Source organism: Dunckerocampus dactyliophorus, chromosome 13 (assembly GCF_027744805.1).
Source record: "Dunckerocampus dactyliophorus isolate RoL2022-P2 chromosome 13, RoL_Ddac_1.1, whole genome shotgun sequence".
Lineage (NCBI taxonomy): Eukaryota > Metazoa > Chordata > Actinopteri > Syngnathiformes > Syngnathidae > Dunckerocampus > Dunckerocampus dactyliophorus.
This window is the reverse complement of record NC_072831.1, coordinates 9213893-9231265: the sequence shown is the minus strand read 5'-3', so window position 1 is coordinate 9231265 and position 17373 is coordinate 9213893. Positions and strand designations below refer to the sequence as shown.

The following is a 17373-nucleotide window of genomic DNA, read 5'->3' as shown; positions in this document are numbered from 1 at the left end:
GGTAAATTGGTTCCAGGCCCGACTGACCTCGATAAGTACATTTCCGCAAAGTAGGATTCAATATTAATAAATTGAATATTTTCGTAGTTATGGCATATAAAATCTGTTTACGATCTTCTAAATATGTTTTTTAACATTATTAGAGCCCTCTAGATATAGTTGATATAGTTGATACCATCAGAGTAAATAACACTTCTTAGACATAAATAAGATAACACAGACAATTAAAATGTTTCTTCTGCCTTGTATTTTTGTATTTTAGTTGATTTAGTTACTGTAATTTCCAGTGTATAAGCCGCTACTGTTTTCTTAAACTTGGAACCCTGCAGTTTATAACGCGGTGCAGCTAATTTATGACCATGTTCTAATCTCGTGAAATCTCCTATACTTCAGAAGTACTACTACTTGTTTAGATACTGTGTCATTTGCGATTCACTCAGGAAACGGTAATGGTAATGGTAATGGTAATGGTAATGGTAATGGTAGCTCTTTCTTCACAAGCTATAAGGGAACTCACGATGAGCTTGTCAACCCATCGAAATTGCAGGAGGTCATTAATATATCAATATCAACATACATATATCAATATCAATATACAGTACATCAAAATAACAGTCTGACTCACGGTGTCATCTTCGATAGAAGGCTAAAATCATCACACAGCAACTTAACACTCAAAAGGTAGCTCGGAAACATACAAGACAAGTACGGCTGCCATGAGGGAGCGGGAGCTCATGGGGTGATGCAGTGAGGATTATACTCTTCTAAGATGACCCTGTGAGTCGGACTGTTATACTGAGTAATGACCTCCTACGATTTCCGATGGGTTCATAAGCTCATCGCGAGTTTTCTCACAGCTCAGGATTGGCTCCTGTCAAATAAAGACGTGCCTTGTCCTCACGGACTCAGGCGCGCCACTCCACAATGTGTCATTTTATGACATGGACATGTGCTGCTTATAGACCATTGCGGCTTATACACTGCTCAAAAAAATTAGAGGAACACTTCAAAAACACATCAGATCTAAACTGGGGGAAAAATGATCTTGAATATCTTTCATCAGGTACCGCAGCGATACCCTGGTCCAGATCTGGGGGGAGATCCCCCAGGACGTCATCCGTAGTCTCATTAGGAGCATGCCCCGACGTTGTCAGGCATGCGTACAAGCACGTGGGGGCCACACAAACTACTGAGAATCATTTTAAGATGCTACAATGACATTTTTTTTTTTTTTTTTTTTAACAATGACATTTTAGCAAAATGAACCAGTCTGCTGCATCATTTTTTCACATTCATTTTTAGGGTGTCTTTGATTCCCCCCCTCTATAGGGTGATCATTTTCATTTCTATCAAATGATGTGGCATCATTTTGTTACTAATACATCACCCAATTATTATCAGGAAAGATATTCAAGATCATTTTTCCCCCAGTTTAGATCTGATGTGTTTTCGAAGTGTTCCTCTAATTTTTTTGAGCAGTGTATATGTACAAATCTGTTTTTCGCTCTAAATTTTGTGGGTGCAGCTTAAACACTGGTGTGTTTTATACAGCGGAATTTACAATAGTTCATTTTGCCATTTTTATGATTGAAAATTCTTAATCAAGGCCGAGAATATGTCCAATTTTCTTAAAGATGCCTTTTTTTTAACTAATAATAGGCTGTAAACCACAACCACGAAACCACGAAACAGCAATCACTTATTTATTAATTACTTTAATCAAGGGTGGAAACTTGAGGGTGCAATGTTCGAACCGCAATGTTGCGAAGGATGGGATGACTGTATTCCTGATTCTACTCCCATGTTCCCTCCATGTTCCGTCCCAAGTTCCCTATTAAACGCTGACATTCCCAATTCAACTCCCACATCTCCTCCTATTCCGCTTCCATGTTAAAGCCACGTGTCTTTCAACCACGTTCCTGTCTGAAGGTCATTGTGTTAATCCAAACATTAATAATGAATGTAATGTGTGTGTGTAGGTGTGTGTGTGTGTGTGTGTGTGTGTGTGTGAGTGTGCGCACGAACCTGACTGGTGGGCAGGAATGGTGGCAAGGAGCGCTCTGCCATCCTCCATGATGTTCTCTTTGAGAGCACTGTGACTCTCCACGTTTAGTTTGAAGGTCTGAAACAACAACAATCATGTCATGTTGGTGTCCCTCCGCAACGTTACACAACATCGTGAGGAGTTCAGATGTGTACTAAGAGAAGGAGGAAGGAAGATGTTCCAGTTTGAGCTTAAAGATATAATGAGGTGGTGAGAGGTGATGAGAATGAGAAAGCAGTGTCGTTAAAAAACAAAGAAGTGGATGAAGTAGCTAAAAAGAATGAAATAGATGCTGATGGACGGAGGCAGCCAGTCGCCTCAGGCAATGCTCAAAACACTTCACTCTCATCTCGACGCCCTTTTTTATCTCTGATAGCTGCGTGTGTGTGCGTGTGTGTGCGTGCGTGCATGTGTGTGTGTATGTGTGTGTGCGTGCGCATGTGTGTGTAAGACTTCAAGCACACACACATATACTTGAAGCGTGACCTCTTAAAATGCAGTAATTGTAATTTAATGATGGGAGTAATTCCAATTTGATTATTTCATTCTGACCTCCTGACTCTGTTTTTTTTTGGTTGTGCTTCTCTCCGAGGTCAGACATCACACTGTGATTTTGTAGGAGTTGGAAACAGATGGGATGCAGTTTTTTTTAATGTATTTTATTAGTGGCGTACAAGTTTTTAAATGTATTTTATTTCTAGCGTACCATTTTTTTCATGTATTTTATTAGTGGCACACCATAGCACAAACAGCAGCCTGCATAGGCGAAACAACAGCCTTTTTATTGCAGTCACACAATCACCACACAGCACAACAACGCCTAACACGGGCCGCTGTTGCGGCCGCAACCCACGCCGTGCTAACTCAAAGGGAACTGCCAACACGGGGATCCTCTCTCACGTGACGTCCCAAGTTCCCATCTGTTCGTCTTTTCACCCCCCCCCCAACCCTGGAACACATGTTTCACGGCAACACATACACAAACACAACACAACACAGCCCCGCAGGTCGTATTTTTAATGTATTTTATAGGTGGTGTACATGTTTAAGTTTCTTCATGTTTTTTATTAGTGAAGTACACCTTTTTTTAATGTGTCTTATTTATTGGTGGCGTACAAGTTCAAGTTTTTTTTAATGTATTTTATTAGTGGCGTCCAAGTTTTTTTTATTTTTAATGTATTTTGTTAATGACATACACGTTTTTAAAAAAATATTTAAGTGTTATTGAGACAAAAAGTACAAATTAACAAGAAATACAACAAAAACAGATGTTGGCATTTTTAATTCTAGGTCAGCTTTAGCAGTGGTGGAGCCAGGAATTTTTCATTGGGGTGGCCGGAAAGTGACAGTAGCTCCGCCACTGCTTTTGAGCCATCTACTGTATTAGAGCAGGGGTAGGGAACCTATGGCTCGGGAGCCAGATGTGGCTCTTTTGATGACTGCATCTGGCTCTCAGACATTTCTTAACACCATCAAATTTTAATAACAGTATTAAAAATAACGTTCAAAATAAAAAAAACTTTGTCATGCATTTTAATCCATCCATCCACTTTCCAGCGCCATGCGGGTGGCCAGAGCCAATGCCAGCCGTCCTTCCCATATTTTCCAGCTCAAACACCAAAACTTGATTATTACCCGGGTCATTGAGAGGTCAAGAAGTAAACTTCCCTCCTTTAAACAGTCAGCTAGCTAATTCTGCACAGCAAACCCTTTTGATGAAGAAGATGGCAAAAAGAAAGACCGATACGGCGTACGATGTAAAACCATACGGCACCAGAAGTTGCATTGTGTTATCAAAAAGAATCAATTCAACGACTTATTGTTGGTCTTGCTTAAAAACGCACACATTTAGTTGTATTCAGTGTTGCAAAATATGATGTGGCTCTCACGAAAATACATTTTAAAAAAATGCGGCTTTCATGGCTCTCTTAGCCAAAAAGATTCCCGACCCCTGTATTAGAGCAATGAATAGCTGAGCAGTGTGCCGAGGACATGTTTTCAATGCATACTTTCTGGATTCTGCTCACCAACATGGCGGCCAAACCCGCGTAGGGCATAATATGGCAGTGCATGCCGATCGGCACTCCTTTAACTCTAGACTCCTTGGTTTACATGCCCCCTCATGCTGCTACAGAGAGCTTCCAATATGAACAGATTTATGTGCTGACTCACGCTTCAGAATTTAAGTCAAAGTCTACACAGTCAGAAAACTTGACCGAAACCGACCACCGGAAAGTTGGGTGCTGCAGTGAAATGCGTCCAAGCGGAAAAGGTGGTTTGGCTGAACTAATGTTCCTCACCACAGGGCTACGTTTGTCAAAATTGCAGAGAGTGACTAAGGGTCTCCGCAGCTCTGCCCCTGACCTGACAGGACACACTCTGACCTCGCGGTTGATGACTTAGAACGTCAAAATAAAAGCGCTAGTTTGTCGAACCTCAGCGAGATAAACGGTACACATCTCCTAAACACACAGTGATACATTGTTACAGTCATTACCGCTCAGCAAACAGACATGATAGAGTCACTTCCCAGCCGCCTCAGCAGCTCTCAGATAAGACGCCAAAGATGGCCGCTAATAAACATGGAGTGCAGCTAGCGGCACTCTCAGCCGGTAAGCAGTGAATTAGCACGAGCAGATTAGCCGTGTTATCTGAGAGACATCGTATTTCAGCGCCGCATTCTGCCGGCAACTGCGTTCCGTTTTCCTGCACTAAATTTATGGAGAGCATAGAATCGATAAGACGAGAACAGCTAGCCATCAATCACATGATGATAAGACGAGCAACAGCGCTGCTTTTACGCACGTCACACTATTTGGATTTATGTGAGTGTGTGTGTGCGTGTGTGTGTGTGTGTGTTGTCTTTAAAACACACTTTTCCCACTGCAGGTTTAAAAAGTATAAATAAATAATAAACATCAGTCCACATGTAAACAACTTGCCATGCTAAAAATACAGAGGGTGTTACATGAAATGTTACAACATATTTAAGGCATAAAATGAGTAAAAACGAATAATGAATAAAGATAATCAAATTAAAAAATGAATTTAAAAACTAAATTTCTTCAGTCTGTTGAAGTTCCACTCCAAAACAAGAGGGGCAGCGTGTTAGAGCAAAGCTTGTGTGTACGACAACAGTGAATGCTAACATCTTTGGCCAAACGTTAATGTTCAACAGCAAAAGAACCTCACTATCACTTCTGCAGGAAGGAAGTGGTATTACAAGCAAGCTAGCTTGTTTAGACACATAGTCTCACATCAATAGTACAAATACAACAATAAAATCAGGTAATTTTTCCTTAAAACATTTGACGCAGTCGACTCAATAAAATATTGTGCGCGTTAGCGTCACCAAAAACAGTTTAACGTGTACAGTCTCACTTCCAAGTGGTCTTAAACACATACGGTGTTTCAGCAAGTGAAGCTAGCTCTGTGGATTGGAGGATTTCTGATCGTCGGTGGCTGGCGGGCTAAAAAGGTTCAAACTCCTTAAGCTAATTTACATAACCACATTGAGTGGAGGCGCTTCAAAGCCTGGCGCATCAGATTACCTGTTAGCATTAGCATATTAGCCTGGAGCACAGGACCATATAGCACAGCTGCCTGCCACGCTTTAGCCCTTAGCATTAGCATATTAGCGAGGCGGGTGTGCAGCAAAGATAGGCAGATGACATTGAGGCGCGACTTTGACATTGTGTATCGGGCAGTACACGCGCACACACGCGCACACACACACACACACACACGCACATGTGCAGGGGCTTGATGAGACATGATTCAATCAAAGTGTTTGCTGTAAAGAAGATCAAATTGTCTCAAGCAGCGGAGCTTCTGCTGTGCACCTCAAGCCGTTTGTCTCATGCTTTGTCTAAATGGTGGACATTAAAAGCTTGAAAGTGTCATTCTTTGACATGACCAGCAGGGCATCGTGTACACAAGATCTACATCAGAAAACCAACACTATATGGTGTTAGTAACGTTATGGTTTGTGTTGTCAGTGTTGGGAATATATTGTTTTGCAGTAACGTGTAATCTAATTAATTACAATTTCAAACGTGACAACGCCGTTACCAATACCGGCGTGAATGTGGTACGTTATTATGCGCTGATGTCTAACGGCTGTTATCCACTCATAGAGATGTGATGTTGGCAAACGAGTTGAGCCTTGTAAAGGGCTCTTTTTTAAGTCAACAAGTAGAACCGGTTCGCAGATACAGTGGAACCCCGGTTTTGGTTATTACCTCCGCCAAGGAGGTTATGTTTTTGCCGGCTTTTATCTGTTTGTTTGTCTGTTTGTGTTCAAAATAACTTGAAAAGTTCGGAATGGATTTGGATGAAAGTTTCAGGAATTGTCAAAAATGGGATATGGAAGAACTGATTCAATTTTGGGGGTAATTTGAATCACGGCCTGGATACAGGAATTTTTTTAAAAATTCTTGAACATTATGAGATAGGAACATTTTCGGTATGCAGGGACATTTTCGGCATTTGTGCATACAACTCCACAAAAAATGGTTAGAGCACTTGGAAAAAAAATACAGCACAATTTTCCAACAGGTTCTACAAAATACAATCCTGATCAAAATCTTAAGACCAGTTGAAAAATTGCTAGAATTTGCATTTTGCACATTTGGATCTTAATGAGGTTTTAAGTAGAGCTACAATATGCAAAAGCAAGAAGGGGGAGTGAGACAAAAAGCATTTTGAAAAAGTAATTTATTGAAAACAACAATTAAACTGAAATAGGCTGTTTATCAGCTGATGAAAAGTTTAAGACCATCGCTCAAAAAATAACAAAAAACTCTCCAAACCAGAACAAAAAATGTTCTCAGTAGGACTCAGTAATGAGTAGCTCCACCGTTCTTATTAATCACTTCAAAAATTCATTTGGGCATGCTTGATGTGAGTGTTTCTAGGAGGCTAGTGGGAACATTGCTCCAAGTGGTGAAGATGGCTTCACGAAGGTCATCAACTTATAAATTTCCCTTGCCATCCGTCCATGGCGCTCGATCCAGATGACAACCGCCATTGCGGAAAATGTGATTTTTGTGAATAATTACTGAACTAATATTGATATCATTATGAATCCCATGTAGGACTAATAGTCTTCGGCATCCGTCAGTCTCGGAAGACTATGGGTCTGGCCTTGAGCTGGGATAGCGGGATTAGGACAACTTTGTTTGTGGCTGTATAGCCCGATACGCGAGTGACAGTCACGGTTGCAGCGGTTGCAGATGCAGGTGCTTGGTTTTGGTGTCTTTTCCAATGCATTTTTTCAAGCCAGTCGTTTTTCGTCGGCTGACTGACGGAGGCGCTCCTCTCCCCTTCTTAGTCCGTTTTTCAGCTCATGACTCCAGCGAGTTCGGTCGTCTGCAGTTTCTTCCCAGTTGCTCACGTCCAAACCCAGAGCTTTCAAATATTAGTCCTACAATCCAATGTAGGACTAATATTTATGGGGTAAATCACACTATGGGGGGAAACTATGGCGCTTGGCGGAGGTCTGCGCTCTCCGAGTGCTTTTCTAGTTATGATAAACAACAGTGGAACCTTGGCTAGCATCTTTAATATTATTGAATTCAAGATATAACTCATGACAGAACAGGAAGGTGGTGTTGAAGTGGAAGGTGTTGATCTCGCTGCCACATCGTGTCTTTAGGAAGTCACATCTTCAATGAAGGTAAAAGCAACCTTAAATGTTCATTTATCGCTTTCATTTGTCATTTATATGCATTTAGAATAGTTTTATGCATGTAAAACTATAATTGTAAGACTATAAAAAAAGTGTTTTGTGTTAACATTCTTTAGAGACAAACGCTGATGACATCACAGACGGGCGACATAGCTGACTAAGGATGCTAAGAAGGACACTTTGTGATACAAATATGTTGAGAACACGATTGGACTCATGCAGTGTATTATTAGTGCACGTCATATTGTACGCAAAATGTACGCAAACCCATGCAAAATTTTGGCATACATTTTTGACATTAACCGAAAAACACGCAAACCGGGGCGGCCGCTAACCGAAGTTTCACTGTAGTTTGTTGCACACAATATTGTAGGAAAAACAAGGTTTGACTGTATAAGAGTACACCATATTGTCACGCTTCGCAGGACAGAAGCGTGTACTTCCTGTCCTGCGCCATTATTCTGGCAAGCGATGTTTCCGGGGTGGCGGAAGGAACTGCCACTCCACGCCTGGTGGCCGCACAGCTGCAGTCAATTCTAATCACTGACAGTTAAAAGACCAGCGCCGTCGTATGCGCCGCGCTGGTTCATTGTTGTTGTCATTTCCATCGTTGATTTTTCCGTGCTGTCACCTACCTGTTTATAGTTTGTATTATTTTTCCCACAGAGTTTTTCCTCTGTCACTTTTAGTTTGTTCCTGTCCTGTGCAATAAAATTACTTTTATTTTTGCACTTCGCCGCCTTCTCTCTGCACCCTGGGGGTCAACCTGCCGACAGCTTCAACGTATCGTGACACATATAAGGACGAGACCTTCTCATTCTTCTGTTTTTCTTCTGTTACAAAATTATTTTTTGGGAAAAGTAACTAGTAACTATAACTACTTACTTTTTAAAGTAATTTGGACAACACTGCAACTTACACAAAAATACTTTTTCTTCTTTGTGTCATCCTCAGCTCTTCGGGTTGTTTCTAATAATTAGATTCACGGGCCAGGATCAACCATCAGCACTAATCAATAGTTCTTTCATTGGCCGCCCTCTCACAACAACACACAAAGACCATTCTGTGTGTGTGTGTGTGTGTGTGTGTGTGTGTGTGTGTGTGTGTGTGTGCGTGTGTGTGTGCGTGCGTGCGTGTTGGCATCCTCTCGCCTCACTGATCTCCCCTGGGTTCCGGAAAAGACCTGCACTCCTTCACTGCACGTGTCCACACACACACACACACACACATACACACACACACACACAAATACTCCACTCGGAGAGCGGCCATATTCCGCCTACTGCTGCTCTGTGTGTTCGCGTGCGTGTGTGTGTGCGTTTGAGGGAAAATGATACAGTTTGCTTTTTATACCTGTTTGGCTGATCATCTCCCGACTACTTAGGTTATCTACTAAGAGAAACTGTGGGGTTTTTTGTGTAGAACTATTAAAGTGCAGGTACTGACAGCAGACTACATTTTGTGGTGCTTCTCAGTGTGAACACACTTATGCACTTATAAATAAGACTTATAAGAAGTGTAAGTATGCAAGTGCACCAGTTGAGACACTAATTGTAGCCTCTTTCACATAGACTTCACTTAAAATTAGTGCAAAAGAGTCGTAATCGTAGAATGTTTTCACAGAGCACCCAGCAAAGGCAGGATATCGCCATAACTGTGTTTTCACGCAGCAACACCGCAGGCAGCATTCCGCCTCTGTTACAGCTCTGACACTGCCGCAGAAGCCCAGAAAATGCCTGATCAACGTCCTGTTGTGTGTCGGCGCTGTTCACACAGAACACTGACGAAAAAAATCCAGGAGAAAGCTGTCTCTGACAAGCAGGCTGAAAGGAGTTTACATTATTATCACGTGTACATTATTATCACATGTAAACACTCTGGAAACACCACCAGATCTTTTTGGCTGTTACATTCCTCAGTAGATTTGACTTTTTCCGCCTTTTTTCCACGCCTCTATTCTGTGTAACCAGCACCGACATTGAATGGGGGCTAACAAAGCCAACCCCACAATTTTCTGGCTTTTAAGGGGGTGTCACAGCTTTAACAGAGGCGGGACATCACCTGTGTGAAATTGTATTACACATTGACGGGACAGGAGTCCACTATTCCCACCTTGCTGTGTTGAAGCCATTGGTGCTGTCAGACAAGCCTTTCATACATCACACCCGACGCTGACGTTGTCTAATTATCTGATGGATGGATGCACGTACAGGTAGGGCAATAGCCCGCGTCTCTGTGTCTCTATGTGAGAGCACACACTATTGTGCTTCACTGGATTCTGTGTGAAAGACACACCCTGCCATATCCCGACTTACTGGCTTTTGTGTGAAAGCACACTAGTTACGGCAATATCCGACTCACAGCGTCGCTGCGTGAAAGCACGTACAGTTACGGCGATATCGTGCCTCACCGTGTCGCTATGTGAACGCACACACTATTGCGCCTCACTGGCTTCTGTGTGAAAGACACACCCTGCCTTACTGGCTTTTGTGTGAAAGCACACTAGTTGCGGCGATATCCCGCCTCACAGTGTTGCTGCATTAAAGCGCATACAGTTACGGCAATATCGTGCCTCACCATGTCACTGTGTGACAGCACACAGTTACGGCAGTATCCCACCTCAATCGGTTCTGTGTGAAAGTCACAGGCGAAAAGTCAAATAAAGTTAGAAGAGAGACAAAGTGAAAGAACAAACTACTCAACATCAATCAGCAAAACCCACAATTAAGCATGCTAGCGTACGCAAAGAGCTACAAAGTGCAAGTGTGACTATCAGCGCCAACACACACGCATGCAGAGTTAGCAAAGACGCTATCAAGAGCATAGCACTACACAGTCCTATTAGCCATGCCTTTTCATCCCGCTCTGCTTTATTTAACGAGAGGCGCCAATTAGGAGACGGCAATTCTAATTGAAGCTAACCGCCGCTAACGGTACCGCTGCTGGCGTGCACAACAAAGTTGACACGTGTAAATAAACACACACACAGAAGCAAAATAAATATCTAGATAGGCCAAGTGTGTGTGTGTGTGTGTGTGTGTGCGTGTGATGATGTTCTGCTGGGACTATAGATGCTCATTTGGAAGTCTGTCCAGGAATATGCAAATATATGCTAATAGCACCCAGCATAGTGTGTGTGTGTCTTATATATACAATGCAAATACAATCTGTTTTTCTGTGTGCGTGTGTGTGTGTGCGCGCACAATCTCTGCGTGCTCATGTCTCGTCTCATTGCACCTTGACTGCATGCGTGCGCACGTGTGTGTGTGTGTGTGTATGTGCACGTGTGTGCATCCATATGTTTGGAGCTGCTTGTTGTTTGATTTCTTTCCTACAAATGAGGACAGAGTGATATCAAGAGAGACAGCGAGAGACAACAGACTGTCTGTGTGTGTGTGTGTGTGTGCGTGTGCGTGTGTGTGTGCGTGTGTGTCTGTGCAGGGTGGGGAGGGAGGTCAGGTGGTACAAAGAGGCGGATAAAACAGGAGATTAAAAAAAGCCGCAGAAAGAAGAAGAAAGTGATGAACTTGCAACAAATTGGAAGAGACAGACAGAAGACAGGATGAAAGATGGCAGCCATTGTTGTCTTTCAACTCTACCATTCGTGTGGGCGTGTGCGTGTGCGTGTGTGTGTGCTGACCAGGTGTGTGTCCAGGTAGACTCTGAGGCTGTCCAGGTCGGCTCTGGGCTGAGTCCAGTTCTCCGTGCTCTCCAGCGCCTCCTGCAGCCAGGAGATGAAGCTGTCCAACTGCTGCACCAGGTTCTGTGGGACAAGTAGACATTTTTCACATGAAGGCATCGAACGACGAATTATGTAGGCCATTTTTTTCACCTTGAAGAAAGAACAATTGTAAATATAAAGACTATTGTACATATTGATATGCAAGAACATGAAGAACATTTTGTGTCGAAAATGTTGGTCAATTTCAATAAAAAAAATTTGAGTGAAGAGGACAAATGACAAAAGACAAGATGCGAAGAAGATGATGGACTGAACATGTCCCTCTGTCCTCACAGCAGACGGCAAAAGACAAGCGGAGTCGGAGAAGAAGACTTGGTGGAGACCTATTGCCACCTGCTGGCTGACACGAGCATGGACACACACACAAAGATCAAGCAGGAGGACGTCCAAAGTCTCACTGAAGCAGGATCCACTTTTAAGGCGTGTCCTCTCTGATCACTGAGGTGAAAACAGAAGAAGAAGACAGCTCTGGTCCATGCGTAGCAGCGTCTGATGTCTTATTGATCCATGCCGCTAAATCCACTTGACTCCGGAGCACCTTCAAAGAAAACACTTGGAAGACTGCAGCTATGAAGGAGACATGGAAGGCCCAGATCACGGCGCAGATGAACGAGCACTTGGACCTTCAGAGACCCACAGTAGATGAGACGTCCTTTTAAAGGCTGCTGGTTAGCCATCTTCATGTGGAACATCCACCTACTCAAGACTGGATTTGTCCTTATAAATGAGTCCATTGGGACCAACTCATGAGAACTATTGGAGCTGAAGACATGTGGACAGAACCTTATTTAACCACGTACTTGTCTGGGAGAATGACAACCTGAGCGCGTTTACGACAGGTGTCTCCACACTAGAGACATTAGGGAATAAAAAAATTCAGATAACCAATATATTGGCAGATAAAATATTTGTATGTTTCACTTTAAAAAAAGAGAAAATACCTGCTTTGGATGGGTTAACTACAGTTCCAAACGTGTTACAAAGATACGTAGCCATTTTACTATTTTCAAATACTGCTATTATAAGAAACGGAGTACAACAAGCAGCACATGAACAATTTCAACATAAAATTTCACCGGGTACTCCGGTTTCCTCCCACATTCCAAAAACATGCATGTTAGGTTAATTGGTGACTCTAAATTGTCCATAGGTATGAATGTGAGTGTGGATGGTTGTTTGTCTATATGTGCCCTGCCATTGGCTGGCGACCAGTCCAGGGTGTACCCCGCCTCTTGCCCGAAGTCAGCTGGGATAGGCTCCAGCATACCCCCGCGACCCTAGTGAAGATAAGCGGCATAGAACATGGATGGATGGATGGATGGATGTACAAAAGGACGGAAAACCGCTGGGAAACAAAATAATCATACAGTATATCAACAATATCAATAGTATCAATACCAAACGTAACACAGTATCAGATCGATAGTAGCGCGATGAGATGAATATTTTCAGTTGTCTTCTGTGTTTATTTTCACAAATACGTGTGTTTTTCTGTTGTGTTGTTCATATTGTTATATATATATATCTTCATATATTGTTGAACACAGGAGGACTTTGAAGGATTTGAATGAGCTGTGTTGTTTTAATTTGAGATTAATGAATTATGATCTGTAATTAATTGATGTAATTAATCTCTTTCTAATCTCGCCAAAAAATTGCTGAGAAAAGCCCTCACTGAGGTATTTTCATTTAACTTCATCGCCTTATTGAGGGAGATCAAAAGACTGATATATAAGGAAAAAAAGTGGGTTTATAAAGTCATTTATTATGTTTATGGCGTGAACAGATGCAGTCCTAGCCATTAATAGTATATTCCTCTGCCTGCAACCTTTAGTTTCTGCTACCAGGGCAGAGCTGAGGTTACCAGCTGAGGCCCAGTGATCTCCGGTTATAGCAACACAGTCGGATGCATTCTCCACCAAATTCTTAAGTTTGTTTTTCTTTTCGCCATTACACATCTTGTTGATGTTGGCGGCCGCTGCAGTTATGCACGGTGGCTTGTATGACGAGTCACTGGATGCAGTTTGCTATGTTTATCAGCCTGCAAGTCATCGCTATCCACTTGGCAAGAACGTTTGTCAGCCTGTCGGTCACAGACTTGATCATACATAGCAGGTCATCCCGAAACCGGAACGTTGGCGGTTCGATCCTCGCTCCCTCCACCCAGTTACTGTTGTTGTTTGAATGTGAATGAATGTTTGGTGGTGGTTGGAGAGTCCATAGGCGCGAATTGGCAGCCACATTTCCGTCAGACTACTCCAGTCAGCTGTGCGTTGATGTGTTAGGCTAAACTCGAGCTGCTTTGGTGGTAAGCAAACTCCTTACAAAGAAGGTATATCACTCTACTTTTATGAATGGTGCCTTCAGGGTGTTTTTGAAATGTAAATTTCCCATTCATTGGAGTGACAACTATCACAGGCGCCTCGATTTTCATGTCTCCTCTCCGCTACTCCCTGCTCCTCACCTTGCCCTCCCAACTACAGAGGAAGTCTGTCAGCTAATATTTTTACTTATTTTTGCTTTCCGATCTATAAAATCTAATTCCATACTTTTCCATACTTGCGTAGGGACCCTCTCATATGTTATATATACAATATTTACGTGTAGTAATACGTGTGTAATAAGTGTATTATTAGTAATGGTATTTGTATTAACATTTTAACTTTTTTGTTACCTTTCAAATTTTTGCAAATTTTTTGTTTGCTGTTTTTGTTTTTTTTAAGTCATGTTGTTTGATTGTATTTTTATAATATGCCAAAGGCCAATAAATGGTCCTCAGAACCAAATTTGGACACCCTCGCTTCATGACCTTGACAATACTACAGAACCTTGAGAAAACTTGTAATGGTGGGGCGGAGCAAGTGAAAGTGAAACATGGAACATTCTGGAGACGCCACATTGCTTAAATTGCTGTATTGAATTCTTTCAACGTGTGTGTGTGTGTGTGTGTGTGTGTGTGTGTGTGTGTGTGTGTATACAGGCCTTGACCGATTGAGCGGCAGTATGTTAATTACAAGCGTGACCCTTCAAAAAAAAAACGTCAATATGGTTGAGCGTCGGAGGAGAAATGTAAATGAAAAGTATTGACGAGAGGAAGAGGAGGATGAGAGGAGGTGAGGAAGGCAACGAGGGCAGAGGAGGAATATTGAAGGAAAGTTGAAGAGACAACACTGTACATGCAACAAAATGTATTCCAAATCCAATTACAACAACAACAGTGTTTCCCACAGGCCTGCAATCTATTTGTGGCGGTGGGTTGGGGGCGGGGGGTTGATATATTGATGAAGTCGTCAGATTTGCATAACAGGCCATGACGCGTTTGCAAAAAGTGAGTAAAAACCATGAAAAGCAAAACAAAGGTGTTTCGAACTACAAATTAACTTTCTTCTGTCGCTTTGTTGTTTTGCCACAAACCAGACGAGATGTGGACTGTACGGTGGTGTGAAATAGTGTTTGCACCCTTCCTGATTCATTTATTTTTTTTTTTTGCATATTTGTCACACTTGAACGTTTTAGATCGACCCATTACGTCGATCGCGAGCTACCAGTCGATCGCGAAGGTAGGTTGGGTCGATCGCATTAACACCACTTCGTAGATGTCATATGACATCAGTCACCTGTCATTAAGCTCCCCTCCTGATTCGCTCTTCCTCCCCCTCCCCGCAGCAATGGTGAATGTCACATCTCAAACTACTGTACATGCATAAATGCAACTTCCGTCTTTATTAATCCGATCAACTTTCGTCTTTATTATTCCGATTATGGATAAAATAACTAAAATAACTAACTATGGATAAAATATGAAGGGGGCTTTTTCACACCAATGTAGACTGTATGTGTAGAAAACAATAAAAAATGCATAATATAAATGATGACTCAATGAAATAAATAAAACAAATAACTTTAAATAAAACATTTAACATCACTTTTACCTCAATTGAAGACTTGACTGTTACAAGAGAAGAGGCAGAAGGGATGAGCAGAGATCCACTCGGACACCGCCTTCGTGTTTTGCTATGAGGTATACCTTGAATTCAGTAGTGTTTCTCACCTTCTTTGTCAAAATGCTGGCACTTGCAGCCTTCATTGGCTTCATTTTGGGTTGTTTTGCAGCCATTATCAATAAGAAAAGCAAAGACTTGTGGAGTAACTGTGTTAATTAGCAAAGAACTACAGAGTCAACTACTGATGGCATCATAGATGGGCGATGGAGCTGTGGGACAATGACTTCCGGGTCTGGTTTCCATGCTAACATGATGCTAACAGGGACATTTTGCGATAAAGACATATTATGAACACAGTTGGACTCAAGCAGTGTATTAATAACATGACAAGATGTGCACCGTATTTTATGCTAATGAGGATATGTATGCAAAGCAAGGCAAAATTGCTTGCAAATTTTTCATGTAAGCGGAAAAATACGCTAATAAGGGCATACACTAACTGAGAAGCCACTGTACGCTTGAAACTGCTTTTAAAACAACTGCTTTTAAAGTGGCTTCATTTGGACTGTACTAGTCTTGCTACTGTTCATTTTCTCTGACCTTGAAGATTTCTTACCTGAAAATTTTAATTTAAGTTCATTTCTACCAAACAGGTCAGAAGTATTTCAATTTTTGATATGTAAATCATTCCTATGGCATCCAGTAGAAATGGCCATCTATATCATTTCTATAAAAATCGCAAACCATGGATGTAAATGTTTTCGTTTGAGGAGTGATTATGTAAATGAGACGACTGCAGTGTGGATTTCATGAAGGAATCCACTCAGTTGTGATAAAATGACAACTTTACTGTCATACCATTTGCCTTTTTCGTCTCGTGAAATCTTTATTGTCGCTGTAAAATCCCTTTTTTTCTTATAAAGTTGAGACTTTATCGTCAGAACTCTAGAGTTTTGTTATGACAGTTGCAGCTTTATTCGTTGTTTTGCTTTGTGTTCATATTTTAACTAACACTGTAGTGCAACAAGAACAGCAGCATGACCGCGCAGATGATGACACGCAGCAAGGTGACAGGAAGTAAGAAGTCGGATGTAAGTATAAAGGCAGCATGGTCCATGTCCATCAACATGGTGCTATACAAGTGAAAGACCATTTACCATTTACTTCCATCAGTACACTTCAATAAAGTACATTGTAAGTACTTATGCACTCAAAAGACGAAGTATGCAAACGCGCCAATTGAGACGCGTCACTGGACTTCCTGCGGGACGGCGTTCCCAGGGGAATGTGTTCAGTTAGTGTGGTTCTGACATGAACGTTAACACAACATGTGTGCATTCCCTGCCTGCTTGATGATGATGATGTTGTTTTGTTACACTTTGACTTCTCAAAACCGCATCGTCTCTCTTTATCTTTCTTGCCGCCACCCCGCCGGGCCAATCAGACGGTTGTGCGGCGTCGCCCCCTGCTGGCAGCTCCGACTCAGACGCCTCACGCTGAGGCCAGACAGCAGCTGAGATCGCATGATGCGGATCTGAGCGCGGACTCTTCCAGAAGCTTCTTTAGCTTTCCTGAGAGCACTTCAGACGGCGACTCCTGCTGCTGCATGTTTATTTGGCGCCTCATGAACTTTCATGAACGAGCCGCAGCTTTACGTGCCCGGGACACAAATGTGGGCAAGCCGGGACCTCAAGGTCGGGAAGGCGGCCGAGGAAGAACGCGAGAAAATGTGATGAAATTTAAAACAACATGAAACGTTGTATAAACATGCTTCTGAATGACGTTGCAATCTGTGTGTGTGTGTGTGTGTGTGTGTGCGTGTGTGTGTGCGTGCGTGTGTGATTGGGTTCTGATGTGTTTTCGTGTGTTATAGTTTGCGTGTATTTTGTCATGTTGGGTGAAGTCGCATTGCGGCGAGAGAGAAGGTCGTCTTCTTCTTCTCTCTTCACTTCCT

At 42.3% G+C, this 17373-nt stretch overlaps 1 protein-coding gene across 6 annotated transcripts in view; it reads right to left on the bottom strand.

The window, feature by feature from the left end:
• akap6 (A kinase (PRKA) anchor protein 6) overlaps positions 1 to 17373 on the bottom strand; it is a 128480-nt gene that overhangs the window by 92517 nt on the left and 18590 nt on the right. For all 6 annotated transcript variants that reach the window (XM_054795647.1, XM_054795646.1, XM_054795650.1 and 3 more), the window contains 2 exons: positions 11374 to 11496; positions 2026 to 2122 (listed from right to left, as the gene is read on the bottom strand). In XM_054795647.1, the coding sequence (XP_054651622.1) occupies positions 2026 to 2122; positions 11374 to 11496 (220 nt within the window). The remainder of the gene's footprint in view (positions 1 to 2025; positions 2123 to 11373; positions 11497 to 17373) is intronic.